The 21,195-nt window shown below is 37.7% G+C and overlaps 1 protein-coding gene across 3 annotated transcripts; it reads left to right on the top strand.

Moving 5' to 3' along the window:
- Window positions 1-4,158: 4,158 nt before the first annotated feature.
- Window positions 4,159-20,827, top strand: tamm41 (TAM41 mitochondrial translocator assembly and maintenance homolog). 3 transcript variants are annotated; one of them, XM_052017360.1, is made up of 8 exons: window positions 4,159-4,390; window positions 9,506-9,688; window positions 11,091-11,183; window positions 14,863-15,013; window positions 15,621-15,766; window positions 15,871-16,036; window positions 18,628-18,690; window positions 18,821-20,827. In XM_052017360.1, the coding sequence occupies exons 1-8, from the start codon at window positions 4,259-4,261 to the stop codon at window positions 18,895-18,897; spliced, it is 1,011 nt and encodes a 336-aa protein (XP_051873320.1). In that variant the 5' UTR covers window positions 4,159-4,258; the 3' UTR covers window positions 18,898-20,827. The 3 variants fall into 3 exon arrangements, with proteins under 3 accessions (XP_051873320.1, XP_051873322.1, XP_051873323.1); XM_052017362.1 differs by lacking the exons at window positions 4,159-4,390; window positions 9,506-9,688; window positions 11,091-11,183 and adding an exon at window positions 14,707-14,781 and having other exon boundaries at window positions 18,821-20,806; XM_052017363.1 differs by lacking the exons at window positions 4,159-4,390; window positions 9,506-9,688; window positions 11,091-11,183 and adding an exon at window positions 14,730-14,777 and having other exon boundaries at window positions 18,821-20,806.
- The last annotated feature ends 368 nt before the right edge of the window (window positions 20,828-21,195 follow it).

Here is a 21,195-nt window from a genome sequence, read left to right as displayed (position 1 = left end):
TTTCAATATATTTTATGACATCAGGATAAATTACATAAACATTGAAAAGCTTCCACAAATGTTTTTTTCCCCTCAAATGTGATGCCTTAAAACTTCATTTTTTACAAACAGGGATCCAAGAAGGAATATGGGATAAGTTCCACACTCCCTTGAGCTGATGTACTAGCCTATGCTTGTCATGTGCTAATTAGTTTGCCAGAAAATTTTGCCATAATCAAGATTGGCACCATAGCAAACAAATTTTGGAGTAATTTCTGCTTAAGTAGGATCATGGAAATTTCAGGGTTTTTTTTTACAGCACTCAATCTGCCATGACAATAGGATTTGTGCCAGAGAACTGGAGGTCTGCCAACATTGTACTGTGGAATAAACTGTAAATAGAGGCAAGTTAATTTAACTTAGGTAGTGGGAACATTACTGAATCAATTCTAGGGGAAAATATAAACGTTCATTTAGAAAGGCACAGATTAATCTGGGAGAGACCACATAGATTTGTTAAGGCAAGGTCCTGTTCGAAGAATAACTGATTATTTTTTCCAGAGTTAATAAGGAGGATCGATGAGGATATTGTGAAAGTCTTGGTAAATCCATGTAAACTATATTAAATACAAAGTCTCATGTGCAGGCTGGTCAACAAAGTAAAAGTCCATGGAATTCAAGAGATTTTGCAGCTGAAATTGGCTCAGTCAGGAAGCAAATGTTGATGTGTGTTTCTGTGACTGGAAGGCTAATACTATTGGGATTCCACAGGACTCAGTTCTCAGTCCCTTGTCTTCTGCAACATATATAAATGATAGACTTAAATATAGGACCAAAAATAAAGAAGTTTGCAGATGATAAAAAAAATTGTCAGTGTGGCTGATAGTGAGCAGTGCTATCTTGGAAGATGTAGATGGTCTGGTCAGTTAGATAGAGAAGCAGCAAATGCAATTAGCTCCAGAGAAGTGTGAAGTACTTTATTTGAGGATGTGCAACAAAGCCTAGGGATACACAAAATGGTGAATTTTAAGTGGTGTGAAGAAACAAGGGACCTTGGTGTGTATTTTCACAAATCCTTAAAGGCAGCCAGTCACGAAAATCATGTGGTTAAAAGGCATACAGGGTGGTCATAGCACAGAATATAAGAGCAGGGATGGTACGCTAGAACCTTATAGAACACCAGTTAGAGCCCAGGCTGAATACTGTATACAGTTCTGGTCACTACCTTGTAGGAAAGATTTGATTATACAAGACAGTACTGAGGATATTTATTAGGATGGTGCCAGGGCTGGAAATGTTCAGCTGTGAAGAAAGACTGTATAAACTAGAATTGCTTTCTCTAGAACAGAAAGGGCCAATAGGAGATTTGACCAAGTTGTAAAAAAAATTATGAAGCGCCTGCATACAATAAATAGGAAGAATGTTTGTCCTTAAGAGGGATCATGGATCACAGGTCATGGATTAAAAGTAAGTGATAGAAAATTAGAGGAGAGATAAGGAAATCTTTTTCACTCAGGGTGTTAGAGGTCTGGAACTCTCTGCCTAAAAGGGTGATAAGAGCAGAAACCCTCAATGCATTAAAAATCAACATGAAGAACCTTGACCTGCAGGGCTATAAGACCTAGTACTGGAAGCTGGGATTATTCTGGTTAGCTGTCCTTTGACCAACATAATGATCATGAAATGCCTGCTGCTGTATCATAAATTTTCTTTAATTTTATGATGCCAACCCCAATGAGAGGTTGATTTCCTTGAGAATCTTTAATTACTAATAGGGAATATGAAATATTGTTTAAAATTTAGACTAGAATTAGAGAATACAAATATAAAAAATAGAAATGTCAGCAGTTATGGATTCAAGGGAAAGCTTAGTTAATAGTTTGAATAAACTCCTTCCTCAGAACTTGGCACACAGATTTAAAATTTAGTATATCAGTGCAATTTTCTGCTCTTGTAGTGAACTGTAAAAAAAATTAATCTTCCAATTTTCCATATTTCTTTTGTCTCTCTCTTTACGGATGTTTTTCAAATCAATAATTATGTCCAGAAGTGTTTTTTTCTATTTAAAATAAAGATTTAATGCAAGACAAGATTTACCTTGTTTCTCTCCTCCCAATACTGTTTGACCAGAATACTATACTGGGTTTTTGATTCCATCTCTACAACCATAAAGGAGATGAACTAGTGATATAAAGCTGCATGGAGAATATACACAGACACCATTACATGTACAAATTGGTACACATACACAAACACACATGGATTCTCAGTCACATTCACTAATACAGGCATAGAAGGAAGCCATTCAACCCTTTGAGTCCATGCCAGTTTATAATCAATTCTATTCTCATGTTTTATGCCCTTAGCCTACACTCTTGTAACTATCCAAATTCCTTTTGAAATCATTGATTATCTCCAGCTGTACTTCACCACCAGCAGCAAGTTTTAAGCCTATGGGGGAAAAAAAAAGTTCTTCACATCCTTCTTGATCTCTTGCCAAGAACTTTAAATCTGTGTTCCTGGTCAATATGCCATCAGCTAATAGGAACAGACTTTTTTTTTATCTACATACCCTATCTAAACCTGTCAAATCTTGCATACTTCTATGAAATCTCCCTTCAATCTCCTTTGGTACAAGGAGAACAACACCAGCTTTACCAGCTTAATTCTTTAACTTAAATCCTCTTTCCTGGAATCATCCTGGTAAATTTCCTCTCCACCATATCTCAAGAACCTCCACAATCTTCCTAAAGTGTGGTGACTAGAACTGGATACAATAGTATAATTTGTAGGAGCTTTTTAATTATTCAGTATAACCCCTATTTCTGAAGCTCAAGATTCCATGTTTTCCTAACCACTGTCTCAATCACCTTCAAAAATCTATTGTTCCCCAGGACCCTCTCTTGCACTCCTTAGAATTATGTCATTGTCTATATTACTTCACCCCATCCTTCTGCTGAAATGAATCATCTTGTACTGTCTTAAATTCCATCTTTCACCTTTCTGGCCATTTTGCCAGTCTGTCTTGTTTAAATATAATTGGGATCTTACTCACTTTGCCACACTTCCAAGTTTAGTATCATGGCAAACTTTGAAATGTTATTCTATATTCTGATATCCAAATCATTCATGTACATTGAAGAAAAGCAGTGTCTGTTGGGGAACACCACTACTTGCCATCAATTTATAATATGTTTTCTGACAATTCACTTTTTCTATACAAGATCACACTTAACTTCCTACTCCATGAACCTGAATACTGTTAAAACAAATACATACACAGATAATGATTTTTTTTTAAATGCAGATGCTGGAGATCTGAAATGAAAACAGAAAATGCTGGAAACACACAGCTAGTCAGACAGCATCTGTGAAAGAGAAACAGTTAACATTTCAGCTCTGGGAGCCTTCCGACAAAGGGTCACAGACCTGAAGTGTTAACTATTTGTCTTTTTACACATGCTGCCTGACCTGCTGAGTGTTTCCAGCATTGTTTTTCTTTTTATTTCACATGCATGTTCACACACCCATCCATAGGATGCAGATACACAGATAGGCATATGCACATTCACAAAGATACTCGGGCATATTCACACACCCAATCATAGAGATGCAGTTGTTCTTTTTCTTAGGTAGTCCCTCGGGGTCAGGAATGACTTTCGTTCACCCTTTTGGTTCTGAGGTTGCTGGTGAGGCCACGCAGACTATTCCACTGATGGGGCAGGAAATGCCTACGTGAGCAGGTGGGCGGATAGTTTGGAAGGTGATGCACTCCTGCTGCTGCTGCTAATACAGGCAAGGTACTGGAAATATACCACCAATGCTGTCTCCGCATTACCCTCCAAATTCACTGTAAGGGAAAGAGAACCAATGTCAGGTGCAGTTACACAGACAGATAGCAAGCATTGATGGATGCACAGCCACACATATACACAGATATTCAGTTTCCATTCATACGTGTAGATGCAAGGACAGACACACACAGATTCACACAAGTACTCAGGCACTTTCACACCGAGACACCTACACCACACACGCTCACTGGGGGACTGATGTGAGCCTGGCTCCCCTTAGTCTCTGCAACCTGCTGATCGCTCCTCCCGCCAGCAGGAGGTGCAGCGGCCGCGCTCCAGGCAGCGGCAGCGGCAGCGAAGCGCGCCCCCGCGCCGTGACATCGCGAGTCCGCCTCCCTGCCCTACTTTATGTCGGGGCTTGTGCCGGGCTGCTGTTAGGAGGGGAGGAGTGGGAGGGGTGGTGTGGGCCGGTGGCCGGCAGAGACATGTCGCTGCCAATGTTGCAGAGTAACAGTGGGCTGATGAGGAGGATCTTGGCGCACTTCCCCCGGGATCTGAGCCTGGCCTTCGCCTACGGCTCCGGCCTCTTCGGACAAGCTGGGCAGCCGGGCCCCAGTGTAAGTGAGGGAGAGCGGGGTGGGCCTGGGCCCTGCCGTTGGCTGCAGAGGTCCGTGCTTCGTCAAAGGCGCTATATCAGTGCAAGGTGACGGACTGACATTAATGCTGGTTGCTGAAATGATATTGAGAAAGGGATTCCGAGGAGAAAACCAGGCTCCCTGGTGAGATAGGGTTAGGGTCGAAGACTGCCTTTGCACTGAATTGGGGGCCCGTCTTACAGCACTCAACTCAGCAAACGAGGAGGTCACTTGGCTCAATGGATATGCATTCCTTGTATTACTGGCATAGAAGGAGGCCGCTCAGCCCATCGAGACCAGTGTGGAGTAATTCATCAACTCCCATCCCCAAGTGCATTTCCCTTTTGAAAGGCCCAGTTGACTCTGTTTCCACTAGCCTTGCAGGCAGTGAGTTGCATTCGAGCACCACTTTCTGTATCCCCACCTCCGTACCTTTGGCCCATAGTTTCGAATCTGCGTCCACTGGTCTTTGAGCCTTTTTCTGTTTACACTATCTCAATCTATCATGATCTTGTACACCTCTATTAATCTCTTTACAACCTTTCCTGCAAGAACACTAACTTCTCCCACCTAAGCTTGTAGCTGAAGTATCTAAAATTAAATATTAATCTTGACGAGGTTCTTTGCCTGTTATCCAGATGTTCACTTACATGAACTGGCCCATCAACACCTGGAATTTTAAATGCTTATCTTTGTTTTCAAATCCCTTCTTGATTTCGGCCTTCTTTATCTTTGTAACCTATCTGTGCAACAGCCCTCATTTATCTCAGTATTCCTCCAATTCTGTTCATCTTTGAAATTAAGTGCCCCGCTATTGGATGCAGACTTGGCACTCAGTTTGTAATTCTTTCCTCAAACCTCTCTCTCTTTCCTCATATTGGGTATTCCTTAGAACTTATCTTTTTGATTAAGTCACCTGTTCTAATATATCTCTGTGCATCCCTATCAAATTGTTGTTGCTTGTTTGGAACAGGTCAGGAATGTGATGGATTTCTCTCCACTCTGGATGAGTGCAATTCAAGAGGCTCAACACCATCCAGGGTTTGTAGCCTGTTTGATTGGTACTTCACCCAGTACCCTAAATGTTTGTCCCCTCCTCTGTTGGTGCACTGTGGATGTAGTGTGAACCATCTACAAAATGGACTGGGAACTCACCAAGGCACCTTCTTCTGCACCTCCCAAATTGATAATCTTTGTCACCTGAAAAGAAAAGGATGGAGGACAGTTAGTGATGGTTAACAGTGATGGCCTTGCCAGTAATGTGAATGTCACAAATAGAGAGGGAGAGAAACCCTCTTTCTGCGAGCGTCCAAGAGATGTGAAGATCTGGCAAGAATGAGACCCTTCTTATGAAATGGAATTAACAAGTTTATGGTGATAGATTAACAAGAAATCATGCATGTGGAAGACCTCATATGGGAGGGAGAGAGAAGTATCTCTTACCAATGGTACATTGACGGTATATTTTTGACAGCAATAGCCCTTAATCTCTTCAGCTAATCTCTTACTTCATTAATTCATTATCATCTATGATATTGAAAGGAAATCATTTGGGAGTTTTTAATGAGTTTCCAGGAGCAGAGCAAATCCCAAGGAATTGCCAGTAGGATTTCTGGATATATCAAAATGTTATGCTAACTGTGAGATGCATGACATAGAACAGTAGAGCACAGGAATAAGCCCTTTGGCCCACCATGTCTGCACTGAGCATGATGCCAACCTAAATACCGTCTGTCTGCACACAGTCCGTATCCCTGTATTCCCTGCCTGTGCATATGTCTGTCTAAATGCTTCTTAAATGTTACTATTGTACCTCCTTCTACTACCTCCCACGTCAGCACGTTCCAGGTATCTCCCGTTCTCTATGTAAAAAAAACAAAATAAAAAGCTTGCATTGCACATATCAGTATTTGATATTTTCACCATGGAGAAAAAGACTATCTACCTTATTTCTACCTCTCATAGTTTTAAGTACTTCCATCAGGTCGCTGCTCAGACTCTGATGCTCCAGCAAAAGCAATCCAAGTTTGGCCAACCTCTCCTTATAACTTAATGCACTCCAATCCAGGCAACATCCTGATAAACCTCTTCTGCACCCTCTCCAAAGCCTCCATATCCTTCCACTAATGTGGCGATCAGAACTGCTCACAATTCTCCAAATTTGGCCTAACTAAGATTTTGTTTAGCTGCAACATGATTTTTTGAATTTTATACTTGATGTCCCAACAGATTCAGGCAAGCATGTCATATGCCTTGTTTACCACCCTATTCATTTTTGTTGCCACTTTCAGGGAGCTATGGATTTGCATCTCATGATCCCTCTGTACATCAATGCTCTCAAGGGTCCTGCCATTTACTGTATACTTTCCTCTTGTTCTTGACCTCCCAAAATGCATCATCTCATACTTGCATGGACTAAACTCCATCTGCCATTTCTCCACCCGAATTAAAAATAGCTTCTGTGCTCTAATTTTCCTTTCAGCAAGCAATTGCATAACATCAAGTTAAGATACTAGTTTGGGAAAACAAATATTTCCTTATTTCAAGGACTGACTACTGAAGAGCCTACAGAAGTGTTCGCCACTTGGCCCTTACCATAGACAAATAATCTCCATTTTGCAAATTTGCCCCCCATGCATGTTGGCTGGTTGTTGATTTTATGTTGTGTTCAATTGGATTAATACTAAACTAATGTTCCATCAGTTTTATACTGACATTGTTTAATTCACCATCAATTCCAGTTTTGTTCAATAGGCTAGCCACTGGCCACATGTGAATTATTAGGTCATGTGGCTAATTGCATTTATGATTCATAAATAGAATGATTAATAGACATTGGGTGTCCAATTTCTGTTTGCATTTGTTTGTTGAATGGATAATTTAGTGTTTGTGTTATAGTCGATTAAATGCTAAGGCAGGAGCAGTATGAGAGTGTTTTACTTGGTTGTTGAATGGGGTAAATATTAAGTGAATACACTAATGGAACTAATGAGAATGTGCAAGATATTTGCTATCGACATAATTGCGTATGGCAAAGCCAGTGCTGTGGCCACACCATTGGCCTGTCAGGAAGTTCCACTGAATAGCATTATTCTCCATTCTCTTTTTAAAAATTCCAACATAACCAAAATTTGTTATGTAAGGTACTGTATATACAGATATAATATTGTGATAAACTATTGTAGCACATTATTGTGAGCTTACAGTTGCTTGATAAGATGTTGACAAGCCTAAGAGTTTTGCATCATTGACTGACTATAGAAAGGTTGGTAACAAGCATTCATCCAAGACAGTTTTATAAGCTGGAAGTACAGAACATTGTAATGACCTATTCGTCCATTACTAAAGTTCCCTTGTTTGTATCAGATACATACGCTGGTGTGGTGTACCTTGATCTACCTTGGTGGGGTACAAACTAAAATGGTAGTACTATGATACATACTTTGAGATATGCAATCAGTGTACTTAACATGTATATAAAATATTCTTTAAAGTGTGTTGGTGAAATATTCTTATAGAAAATCAGGCACTTATTTTGCATGGTTTCCATGGTAACAGTGCCCTCGGTTGAAGAATTTGGATCACTTTCTTTCACAAAGCAAAACAGGTTTACTTTTAATTGAAGTACAGGGAATTCAGACTTATGAGGGTTTTATTATTGCTTACTGATATTCATACATTTTATCTTACAGTCCACAAGTAGATTTGAGGCTGTTTTCATGTAAACAAATACATTTCGTTTCACTCACGTCCTGGTGAAATAGCACATCTGGAAGAACTAATATAGGGAATTCCCTTTATCTCAGATTAGTCAAAAGTGATTTCTATCCATATATAGTTATGTACAATAAATACTTGGAGTATGTTATTGCTATGATGAATTTTATTAGGCAATATGTATATAAACAGAAATTAACCAATTTGGAACTGTTTTGATACAATTAAGGTTGGTAATGGTTTATTATTGTCACATGCACCAAGGTCCAGTGAAAAGATTTTATTTTTGTATGGCATCCCGGAAGATTATACCATACATAAGTACATGGAGGTAGTAAAAAGAAAAACAGAATGCAGAATATTGTGTTGCATTTATAGAAAGAATGCAGTGCAGGTAGACAAATAAAGTGCAAGGTTCACAACAAGGTAAATTGAGAGATCAAGAGTTCATTTTTCAGTGTGTGAGAGGCCTGTTCAAGAGTCTAATCACAGTGGGATAGAAGCTGTCTTTGAGTCTGGTGGCATGTGCTCTCAAGCCTTTGTATCTTCTGCCCGATAAGAGAGCGCAGAAGAGAGAATTCCGGGAGTGGGAGGGATCCTTGATTATGTTGGCTGCTTTCCTGAGGCAGCGGGAAGTGTAGATGGAGTCAGTGGAGGGGAAGCTGGTTGGCATGATGGACTGGGCTACATTTACAACTCTCTGCAATTTCTTGCGGGCTTGGGGAGTGCAGTTCCCATACCAAGCTGTGGTGCATTTGGATAGGATGCTTTCTACGGTGCAACTATAAAAATTGGTAATAGTCAATTTCCTTAGCCTTCTGAGGAGGTAGAGGCGTTGGTGTGCTTTCTTAGCCATAGAGTAGATTGCAAGTGTAAAACTGAGGACATGTTGAGAAAAAGATCACTCAAATTTATGGTGAGTGTAGTGAGATCACTGTTCTTGCCCACAGATATGTTCAATGAAGATTTCCATGACCTTCGATTCCTATATAATGTTTCTGTCACTGTCTTTATATACAGTGGGTATCTTTTCTGATGATTTTTTATGTCCTATCTGGATCAATAGTATTCAGTGAAGGTTTACAACCATTCAGCTCACAGATAATGAGGTTTAAGTTTTTTTTAACGGAGAAAAAAACAAAATAACAAGACTTGTTCTAAGATCGAACGAGTGTGTGGGACTTGGGGCAAGAGACACACATTAAATGTGAATTTTCACCTTGATGTCCTTTGGTGTATTACCAAAGTTTTCTCTGCTCCTTTAATAGACCAACAATAGCTTGTTTCTTCATTGTTTCTTAATTATGAATAAAACAATGCAAATTGTACACATCAGATGCATTTATTTCCTAAAAATGTTGTTGCCTTTATCTCTTTTAGAATAATATGCTGGATTTTGTCTTTGCTGTCGATGATCCTGTCACTTGGCATACAATGAATATCATGAAAAATCCACGGCATTATTCTTTCTTGAGATTTTTTGGACCAAGGCATGTTAGTAAAATACAGAATAATTATGGAGCTGGAATATATTACAATACATTAGTACCATGTGATGACAGGGTAAGTAAGCTTAACACGAAATATGCTGCATTGTATCTGGTCTTGATGTAAGGTGCAAATGATTGCAAGTGTTTAAATTGCATTGTGTCACACCATTCATAAACCACTAACAGGAGGAAACATTGACCTTCATTTTTCTTATTTTCATTTTCATTTCTGAGGGACTTAGTTCCAAATGAGATCCTTCTACTTTTTAATACGTTTTTAAAAAGAAGTGTGATACAGGATATTAATTAGTGACAATTCTACGTCAAACCAGCTAGCACATCATTAATAAAGTAATTAACAAATACGATTAAAACAGAAAAATAGTAATCCTTATTTTTTATCTATCAGCTGTAGAGCAATTAGTACCTGATAATGGTGGTTGTGGGTCAGTCGCCACCTCAGAGAGTTGAGCACAGAAATCTAGATTGACATTTCGGTGTGGTAGTTAAGGAATGCTGCACTGTCAGAGGTACCTTCTTTTGAACGGGTCATTAAAGTGAAGCACTGCCTGCTTTCTCTGGTGATAATAAAGATTCCATGATACTGTTTTGAAGAACAGGGGAGATTATGCTAGAACTTTAAAACTACTGGTGATAGGTGTCTGGAACTTGCAACTTGAAAGTGTGGTAGAGTCAAACATCCTCCTTTTGATGCCTCCTTTTGTGTGATAAATGTTCTAAGATTCTATATCCTGGCCAACATTTATTCTTCATTCAATGTCACTGGAACGGATTTCCTTTTTCATTATCACTTAACTGTGTGAATTTGTGCAAATTGGTTGTCAGATTTCCTACATTACAACAGTGATAATTCAAAATTGCTTCATTGACTAAAGTGCTTTGAGATATTCTGAAATAGTGAAAAACACAATGTAAGTGGAAGTTTTCCCTTTTACGAGCATGTTGAGGATCAATGCTGCGATTGTAATTAGTTTATAAATTTATTTTAGAATATCCATTTCAAGATGGAAAACTAGTTCCATTACTAAAATTATAGAATACTTGTATGGAGCTTTTCTAAATCGAATTATTCTATATAAGATATACAATAGATGGTTGATCACAGAAAATAAACAAATGCTGTGCTATTAAACATAATTTACTTAAGGTGCTTAATTGGAATTTGCTGTTGCAGTAGAGATTGTCAGAGCAAAATCTATCTTGTATTACAGGAAAAAGGAGCTCAGACATAGCAGCCATTTAAAGGATTGTTAGAACAAAATTTAACAACGAATTCCCAATAACTAAAATGTAAGCATTGTGCTGTACTTAATGTATTCAGCTGAATTTTTAAAAAAGTGCCATAACTGAAGCATTTGTTAGAAACTAATGTAACAGAGGGAACTATAAGTAACAAGATCAGTATGTAATAACCTAACCAGTATTATTTTCTCATACTCTTTTATTTTCCCCAGATAATCAAATATGGTGTTATCAGTACAGGAACCCTGATTGAAGACCTTCTTCATTGGAAAAATTTATACATTGCTGGAAGATTACACAAACCTGTAAGTTCGTGGCAGTAGCAGGTTTGAGTACAGAATCTAGTTGGAGTGCTTATTGTGTTGAAACAACATTGAAGCTACAATGGATGCTGGTACTTAATTAGAAGAAGCCATTTGTTACTATATTATTGGCCTCTCCTTTTAGCTTTGCCCTGTTGCATCACTTATCATTCTGTCCTCAAGCTAAGAGGGATCATATAAAAAAAACTCCAATGGCAGATTGTATTGATTCCCAATTAACAATCGTTGAGTTTTGTAAGTAGTTGAAGATCATTATGAGTGAGACAAGCACAAGGTAAATACATGATACTTATTTTGTTTTATACTGGTAAAATAATCAAACTGATAATCAGATGTATGAGAATTGCCTGAATGGTAACCTAACAAAAGCAGCCAAAGTGACTTTGCATGTATTGGGGGATCAAGTAAATGGAACTTGAAACTGACTGACTTCCTTCCTTGATTATATTTTCAATGAAGTGACATCCCAAGTAGTCAGTAACCCCACAATATGCAGCACCTTGACTTCCTAAAATGTGGCACAGTGGTGAAGATAGAGCTGCTCTCTCACAGAGCCAGAGACTGGGTTCAGTCCTGACCTCGGGTGCTGCCTATGTGGAGTTTGCACATTCTCCCTGTTACCGGGTGGGTTTCCTCTGATGCTCCAGTTTCCTTACACATTCCAAAGACATGCAGGCTGGTAGGTTAATTGGCCACTGTAAATTACCCATAGTATGTAGGTGAGTGATAGAATCTGGGGTGGAAAATTGGGGTAGAATGAAAGATGGAATTACTTGTGCATATGACAATAAACTTGATTTGACTTGACTTGATAAGTGATGTTCTGAACAATGGTAGACAGTTGTTTTTAACAAAAATGTAAGAACTTTCAGTTTTGCCTTTTCCCACAAGTGGAAGCACACTTTCTGTATCAAAATCTTTCATAATTTTAAAGGTATTGATTGGATCACCCTCAAGTGAAAAGTACACCTTTGGAGCTATAATCTATATGACCTTGCATAGCTGGTATGATCCTTATAAACTGTAGACAACAATGGTTCCAGCACTGATCCTTCTGAGATTTCGGTTCCCATCTTCTACCATCGTGAATAATCACTTTTTAATCATGCTACATCATTTCTTATTTCATCTTCTGATGTCATGTCCACTTGATAATTAATGTTTCTGGCATTTTTTGTCACATTCTTAATTTAGCCTGACCATCCTTTACATGTCATGATTCCTATCCCAACATTCCTTTTATTTGTGCCCATATAACTTCACTATTTTTATGTTATTTGTCAGCACAGTTTCTCAAAAAGTGCTGGAGGAACTCAGAAGGTCAGGCAGCATCTATGGAGGGAAATAAACAGCCGATGTTTTGGGCCAAGACCCTTCATCAGGACTGGTCGATGTTTCGGGTCAAGACCCTCCATAGATGCTGCCTGACCTGCTGAGTTTCTCCAGCACTTTTTGTGTATTGCTCCAGATTCCAGCATCTGCAGAACTTCTTGTGTCACAGCATAATTTCTCAGTGCCTCGATGCCTCTGTGCCTTCTAAGTTGGTGGTATGACTTCTCTCCTTGTCTCTGGCCCCATACTTAGTCCATGACCTTTGCCTTCATCCTCGATGCTTATTTTTAATCTATGTTCATCGATGGTATCTCATTCTATTTTTTTAGTGGCAATTTTTGTTCTCTGGCCCTGATTACTTTTTTAAATGTTGCCTGTCATTTGTCAAAACTGCTGTCCGTTTTCCCCAGTTCTGTTTTCTAAATCAACTTTATTCCAATCTGTTACCCCGACATTTGTCAAGTTTGTGTTCTTCTCATTACTATTCTAAGAGAACGTACCTCTGGTTCATTCACCAATGTCGGATTCATTGGGAAACCTACCTTTTTTGCGACAGGTTCAAATGAGCAACTCAAATAAAATGTAATTGTGTTAAATTCAGCTAAGCAATTGTGAGCTTAACAGAGATTGTTTGTTTCATATTGTGAGCTTCCATAAAACGAGTTATGGAGAAAATGAGATTTTGCAACTTAAGATGTTTCTTTCAAGCTAAGTTGATTAGATGATAAATATAATTGGATCAAGAAAATGGAGTATTACCAAGCTAACCTATTCCTTGATAATATTGTGTTACACTAAATTTTCATATTTATTTACTGACATTCTGCAAGTCTAATGGATATTAACCAATTTTATTTGAAGCTCTTAGGAAGCTACTGACTACTGCTGTGAACAGATGTATTCATTTGACGGAGAATATTTCATCTCATTTTACATTAAATCTGCTGTGTTTGTTATTGCTAACAGCTTTTTTAACAAGGGGGCACAGGAAAGGCTGCATCATTATCCTTCTCAACTTGTCTCAAGAAAGTAGTAGTGGGACCTTCAACATTGCTTCCACAATGATATTAGAAAAATAACTAAGTGTGCTGCGGTAATGATGTTGTGTACCCTAATAGGAATAAAGTACAACTTAGAAATATGGTTGTTGCCATGAAATTAGTACCTTAGTCCTCCTGTTCTGTTGTGGAAGGAGTGAAACCTATGGAGCGTCACTATAGAATCATAGTGTTGTATAGAGTGAAAACAGGCCTTCAGCCCACTGTATCTATGCTGACCATCATGCCAACCTTTACTAATCCCTCTTGCCTGCATTAATTCCATATCCCTTTTCTGCCTTGCTCATTGAAGTACCTGTCTGGATCCCTGTTAAATGTTGTTACTGTTCCTGCCTCCAACACCACCTCTGGCAGCTCATTCTGGATACCAGCTACTCTTTGTGTGAAAAATTTACCTCTCAAATCTCCTTGAAATCTCCTTCCTCTCACCTTAAACCTATGCCCTCTAGTTTTAGACACCCCTACCATGGGAAACAAACTCTGGCTTTCTATCCTATCTATGTCTCTCAGAATTTTATATACCTCTATTGTGTCACTTGGCTTCCATTACTCCAGTGAAAACAGACTCAGCCTATCTGACGTTTCCTTAATACTCAAGCCCTCCAATCCAGGCAACATTCTTGTGAATCTTTTCTGCATCCTCTCTAGCTTAATCACATCTTTCCTGTAGTGTGGTGATCAGAACAGCCCACAATACTCAAAGTGCAATCTAACCAATGTTTTATAAAGCCATAGCATAATAATCACAACCCTTTCAAGAAATCCTTCATAACATTTTTGCTGCAAACATTTCAGCTGTATATCATAGGCCGTTCATTTATTAAACAAAAAGGTAAAATGTTATTCTGAGCTGATCAAGTTGAGTATTGGAACCTGAGTAATTGAGCTGTGGTTCAAATTCCAGCTTCCAATTTGAACATAGATAGCTGCCTTCGAGGGTGAATTTTTCTAATGACTCATTGGAAAAAATTGTCAGTGAAATGTATGCAATTATAGTAAAAGTATCTCTTAAAATTAAACTAAGTATCTAAGCTCTTGTTGTCCTAGAATCTTAAACTATTTTCTTCTTATATTATATGTGCCTTTCTACAATGATGTTTGTACACAAGAACAATTGGTACAATTGTACTCAGGACTCCTGTTTCCTGCAGTCAAATGAATAAGCAGCTGCCTTGACTCCTCAACAGTAGGTTGGTGTTCTAATGCTCCATATTCTTGGGCCATTCTGAAAGCCACAACATGGCATTAATGAAATTCCTATCCAATTGCAGGTGAAAATTTTGATCCAAGATGAAAATGGCAAATTGCAAGCTGCATTGGCTAGGAATCTGAAAAGTGCAGTGACGGCAGCCTTTCTCATGCTGCCAGAATCATTCACTGAGGAGCAACTCTACGTTTGTATTGCTGGACTCTCCTACTATGGTAAATGGCAATTTCAGTTAACTAAATAGAAACTGACATCTAAACACTGCATTCAAATAAAACAGAAAATGTTTGAAATACTTGATAGGTAAGGCAGCATCGAGAGAGAAACAAGCTAACGTTTCAGAATTATGACCTTTCATCAGAATTGAAATGTTAACTTCATTTCTCTCTCTGCGGATGCTGCCTGACCTTTTGTTTTATTTTAGACTTCCGGTATGTGAGGTTTTTTTTTGCTTTTCATTTAGTGATGGACAGCCATGTGCACTTTCCAAAATAACTTATTCCTGTGACACTGATTTCCCATCACCCCCACCTTTGGTAAATGAGCCTGTTTGTTGCATCTCCTTCAAGCAACCTCATCACTTCACTCAATCTTTTTCAGTTTTGAATCTCCTCCCCTTGATGAAACTTGCAGCCACATCTAATGTCTCCCTCCCTTTTGCAATCGCTAGGAATTACATGGGAATTTTATTTTAATATTTAAAACTGCAGTATAAATTCAAATTGCTGTGCTTTAAAATTGTGATCACAAAATGCAGATGCTTCAGTAGAGAAGGTGTACAACATGAACCCTTTGTCATCATGTTAATTTCTTTTTAATCAGGTGATTTTAGAATGATTGTAGGAGAAGACCGATCAAAAGTAATGAATATTGTCAGTGCAAACATGGAAAATTTCCAGAGACTCTACAATAACATTTTACAGGAGTGCCCTCAAGTGGTTTACAAGCAGCATTTGGGTAAATTAGAGGTATGGTGCCAGAGTTTACAAGTAGATTGGATGGAATATTGCATATATTAGTTAATATAAATCCTAGTTTTGACCACTGCTATTTGATGGTTTTCATTTTTAAGCTTGATAAAAGTCCAGAAGGTCAATTCAATCTGTTGATGGCGTTGCCCAGAACTCTTCAACAAGAAATTACTCGTTTGGTAGATCAGCCAGGAAAAAATAGAGATGTAGAGGAGATCCTGCTTCAGGTAGCCCAGGACCCAGACTGTGGATTAGTAATACAGCAAAGTAAGTGTGATATATTTGATATTTAAACTAATTTATTATTCAAGATATGTGTGAGTTAGATTGCAAGTTTGCAGCAAAGTTTACACTTAAATCATTTGAGTAGTATACTCTGATTTTGAATTCTGTCCATGAAGGACAATAAGGCACAGCATTAGAATGGTACCTGTATATGCAATTCTTGGCCAGCCTTAAACTTCATATGTTGGCCCTACGTAATACCAAGTTGTCCCACCTTACTCTTTTCCTGGATTAATAGGACACTTATTTAGAATGATAAACTTTTGCCCATTGTAAATGCACTTGCGACCCTAGAGCCTCCTGGTCTTCGTGTCATCCAATTAGTTGCATTTCTTCTCTCCCAAAGCAAGCCAGACATTTTTTTATGGAACTTCCTTTGCCAATTCAATGACAGGCCAAAATAGGATTCATTTTGGAGAACATGACCTATGATGGATGGCCCAGTGCCACATTCAAAGCTGCAAATGAGACAAAAATATTTTTCCTTGATTTAGATATCAACAACTAGAAATAGATGGCAACAGAGGGGAATACAATCCCCAATCAGTTTCCTGCCCCTACCTGCTCCAGATTTTGCAGGGTAGTAGGGAAAAGTCTAAGCCCTAGCTGCCATTATTGAACTATTCCATTGTGCTTTCATCTTCAGTGTTACATAGAATGCCCGTCTGTGAATTAATTCACTTAATCTTCCAGGACCTATATTCAAAACTTCATTCTTGTCACTAATAATAAATTTCAGCTTGTCACACACAAAGATTGAAAAACTATGATTATAGTTATAACTCTATCTACAAGCATTCTTTAAATTAATCCTGCCAAATGTTTGATAGCTCATTGTTTAGACCTTGTCCAAAATTAAATCTTCCCAAAGACTTGCTCCAAAAACATGGTGGTTAGCTGTGCTGTGGATGATGTTTCGTTTGCTCCAATCGAAATGTAAATACTTTATAAATTCCTCTTTTCAGTCCTATTTTGCCCAGGCAGAGGCGTAAACTGAACTGACCTGTTTAGTTCCGTTGTAATTCTTTCCAAATCATTTTGTTCTACATCAACATAAATTTCCTTCCGAATTGCAGCCCAGAGGTAAAGCTAAACTGTAATTTTGGATTGTAACTTGACTCATCCATATTTTGAAAAAAGGTTCGACGTAAATTAAAGTCTTGAGCAAAAACATTGTTTATAAAGCAATAGGCATTTCAGTGCATTGCTTTTGCTCCGTGTGTGCCTTTTGCTTTATAGATCATTAATGTCTATGATATCAAGGAAAATAACTGCATTTTTTTGGGGTTTAAAATGGGCAACGCGGACTCGTTGGGCCGGAAGGGCCTGTTACCACACTGTAAATAAAATTTTTTTAAAAATTAATTTAAAAAAATCATTCCAGTTTCACTGAGGTGATATCCACATTTTTAACATTGTGATTTTCTTTTCCAAGAGTAAGCCACATACTTGTAAGGACGACAGGCATTTACATGGAAAGCTGACGATTCATTAGTCAAATAGTTTCTGTAGATTTGCATAATGTTTTGTTGGATTAATTTGGATCAGCAGTAATGTTAGAAGGATCCTTGGGTGTGTTGTTGAAGACAGGAAAGGGGGCATGTGGATGGCAGAGGACCTCAGCAATGCTGAGGAGTCTGGAAGATAATTTCTATTCCTCCTGGCTCCACAACTGAGGTAAATTTTAAAAAGAAAATACTTATCTTTTTATTTTGGTAGCCTCCAGCAATCTCTTTAGGATAAACAGCAAAACTATTTGCACACTGAGGCATGCTCCACTCAATTTCTGTTTAATATCAGAGAGGAGTTCTTATGCAGGTTTCAGCTGCTACATTTTGCTAATTAAGGACAATGTCACAAATGTCAGTCTGTCATTTATCCCTTATCTGTGATGTACTGCAGCAGTTTTGTGTATTGGTTATTTGTTTTATCAGTGACCAGAATCAATTGCTACTAATTTTAAATTTTGAACATCCCTGAAATTTTCCCTTTTTTGATTCTGGATGAAAACCTTGCCTTTGTGCATGCCACTTTGGCTGTTCCATTAAACAAAATAAAGACATACCAGAGCAAAGTCTGAAATGGGAAATAATGGTAACAAGCCTATATTTAGCTATTGTATGTTAGCGTCATTGTGTTTTGTCAAAGTATCGACCTTTTCACTTCACTTAACAGGCTCCTATGAGTCTGTACTCCAATAGGAGTCAAACAACCCAGCAATTATAAAAGTCCAAGCTGGTGCTTTGTTTAAAATGCCTTTGTGTAATACTTCACGGCAAAAAGTACATATAATTTTCAAGAAAAATTGTAATATGATGATTAGCTGGAAGAGATGTGCAAAAAGTTCCCATCTGAACAAAGGCTGAATTCCAACTCTAGGCTTGAATCTGGTACTCCAGGGCTAATTAATTTACTTTCATTATCTTTTCTAAATTGCCCTTTCAAACTTCAGTCCCAACTGTGAAGCATAACATTATTCAAAAATATAGTTGGGACCATTAGAGCATCAGTTAATTAAAATGAAAATTAGAATAAGATCTTTAATGTTTGGTTTCTTTTCCCCAAATTACAAGGTGTAACTGGTATCGTAAAGTCTTCAAGTATAACCCAAAGTGCAAAAGGAATACTTACTGCTGGTAAGAAATTTTCCCCCTCCCCCAAATAATTGTATATTGTAATACATTCAGTTGACGTGTTCTTGACAATATTTGAAGGTTCATTTAAGTTCTGGATATCATTTCACGTTATGTTTTTTTACGTACTTAGGTATGAAAAAAACAATCACCTACAGCATGAAGAAGCTGCATAAAATGTGGAGTGGATGGAGAAGAAAATCTTCCTAAATTGTTTGCTAAATATAACTTAAAATTTGAAAAATTTTATTTTTTTATGAAGCTTATGAGTTGTTAACTTGGATATTTATATATAAAAAAATTATTTGCATCATCTTTATAAAGTTTGGAGTCATCAATAATTTAATGCATTTCATTTCCAAGGAATTTTATGAATACATATGTACTGTTTATGCGATGCATTGTTCACCATTACACTGTGATGGGACATCATTGCGAAACTTGGACATTTACAACAGTAGGTATTTATTGATCCGTGGGTTACGTGAATTCTACATCATGCAAACTGTCTGGGTGTGTGAAAATGTAAATACAATAATTAGGAAACAAGTACTTAGATTATATAAATGCTATTTAACCATATATAAATGAATCCCATTTATCAAAATTGGGACATCATTGTGAATTTTTTAGTCATGTGAGTTTTGTTTATTTTATGGATTTTGTTTTCCAACCACTTAGAAATAGTTTTGAAATATTCTGGTTTCATTGAACTCATTGAATAATTGAACACTTTATTTTAATTAAATCAGCAGGATCCAAAGAAGTTTAAACCATGTATTGCCCTGCCCGTGTACTGGGTTGCCACACCACGTGGTGAATTTACCCACTGAACTTGTTTACTTCAGTGCAGAAGGTGGCCGTTCACTCCATTGGATCCATGCTCACTGCCAAATTCAGGAAATTCAAGTCAGTGATAAAATATTGCTGCTTTGGGAGGACCAGTACTAGGGAGTGTTGGCCAAAAGTGTTCATGGGCTGAAATAATTTTCCTGGGATTTTTATCGTTATCTTAGAAATCCCATGTTCAACTTGAATAATGAAGAATTCACATTTCAAGATTGCGTACACTGAAGGGTTGCATCATTTACACCAACACACATTGCTTTGAAAATGAGAATTCACTTGGCCTCAAGGGCAGGCTTAATTGAATTAGGTTGTGAAATCACTAAGTGTGCTGGCATATTATCATACTTTACTTTGTTTCATAGTCAGTCTATACTTTGTTAATTTATTTAGTATAATGGCAATTTAGAAAGTTGCCAAAAACTGCAAGAGCTATAATGTGTTGGAAATTTGTATATCTAATCAGCATAAATTAGTTGATCCTTTGCTCATTAAAGTATGAACATGTTTGTAATAAAACCTGGTCTGATATTCAATATAATGAAGCTGGAAATTTACAACACCTTCCAGAATATGATCTTCTTTCGCCCAACAGCAGTTAAATTCTTCTTGACCTCTGGGTATATTTACTTGGAGCTATTTGATGCCATGTTTTTCAGCACCGTTCTCGCTTAGGACAGAAAATCCATTGTATGCAAGATGGTGTAACACACCCACCATTAAAACATCATTAACTTAATGTGCACAATGCCATGTAGTAAGTATTGGAAATGTTTGAAAAGAGAAACTTGCATTTATATAGCATGTTTGACAACCTCACAATGCTCCAAAGTGTTTTACAGTACTTTTGAAATACAGTTTTTGTTGTACTGGAGGAATCATGGTCGTCAATTTGCACTTGCGATGGTGTCACAGCAATGGGATAAGACAAGATATCTTTATTAGTCATGTGCATTGAAACACAGTGAAATGCACCTTTTGCGTAGAGTGTTCTGGGAGCACTGTTTTTCGATGATAATTGGATCATTTTTGAGTATTCATATTCATTGATAAATATTAAATGGGGAACTGGGGTAACTCCTCTGTTCTTTATCAAAATATTAAGGTGGGATCTTTCACAACTTTCTGAAAGAGTGGAAGAGAGCTTAATTTAACAGTTGGAAAAAAATTGCACCTCTGACTGAGCAGGATTCCTTCAGTATTCCACTGGAGTGTCAATCTAGATTTGTGTTCTATGGTGTGGGTCTTGAGTGTATGGAAAAAATAACAAAAATAAAAATATTACTGAGCTTTTCACAGCTTCTGATATACCATTTATTCACCCAATTACAAAGATCCTCATTCTTGAAAATTTCTGGCACTTTACACACCCTTCTAGCCTTCCTTTTTATCTGCCTATCCCAAGTTTATCAAACATTTCATTGCTTAAAAAAAAGTCTCATGTATTAGACTTTTGTTCAAGAAACATGTAAACAGGCGAAGTGGGCCATCCAGCCTCTCGAGTCTCTCCACCATTCAAGATGATTGTGGCTGACCCAGTCTCAAAGTACTTCACAAACAGTTTCTCTGAAGTTCACTTTTTAAGCTTACAATTCTATCACTATAACACTTGCAGTGCTTGTATGATTTATTAAATATTGAAGTCAAAGACCCCACCCACCC

Source organism: Pristis pectinata, chromosome 6 (genome assembly GCF_009764475.1).
Source record: "Pristis pectinata isolate sPriPec2 chromosome 6, sPriPec2.1.pri, whole genome shotgun sequence".
Lineage (NCBI taxonomy): Eukaryota > Metazoa > Chordata > Chondrichthyes > Rhinopristiformes > Pristidae > Pristis > Pristis pectinata.
Note: the sequence above shows the minus strand (reverse complement) of the source record. Positions and strands in the feature narration are given on the sequence as shown.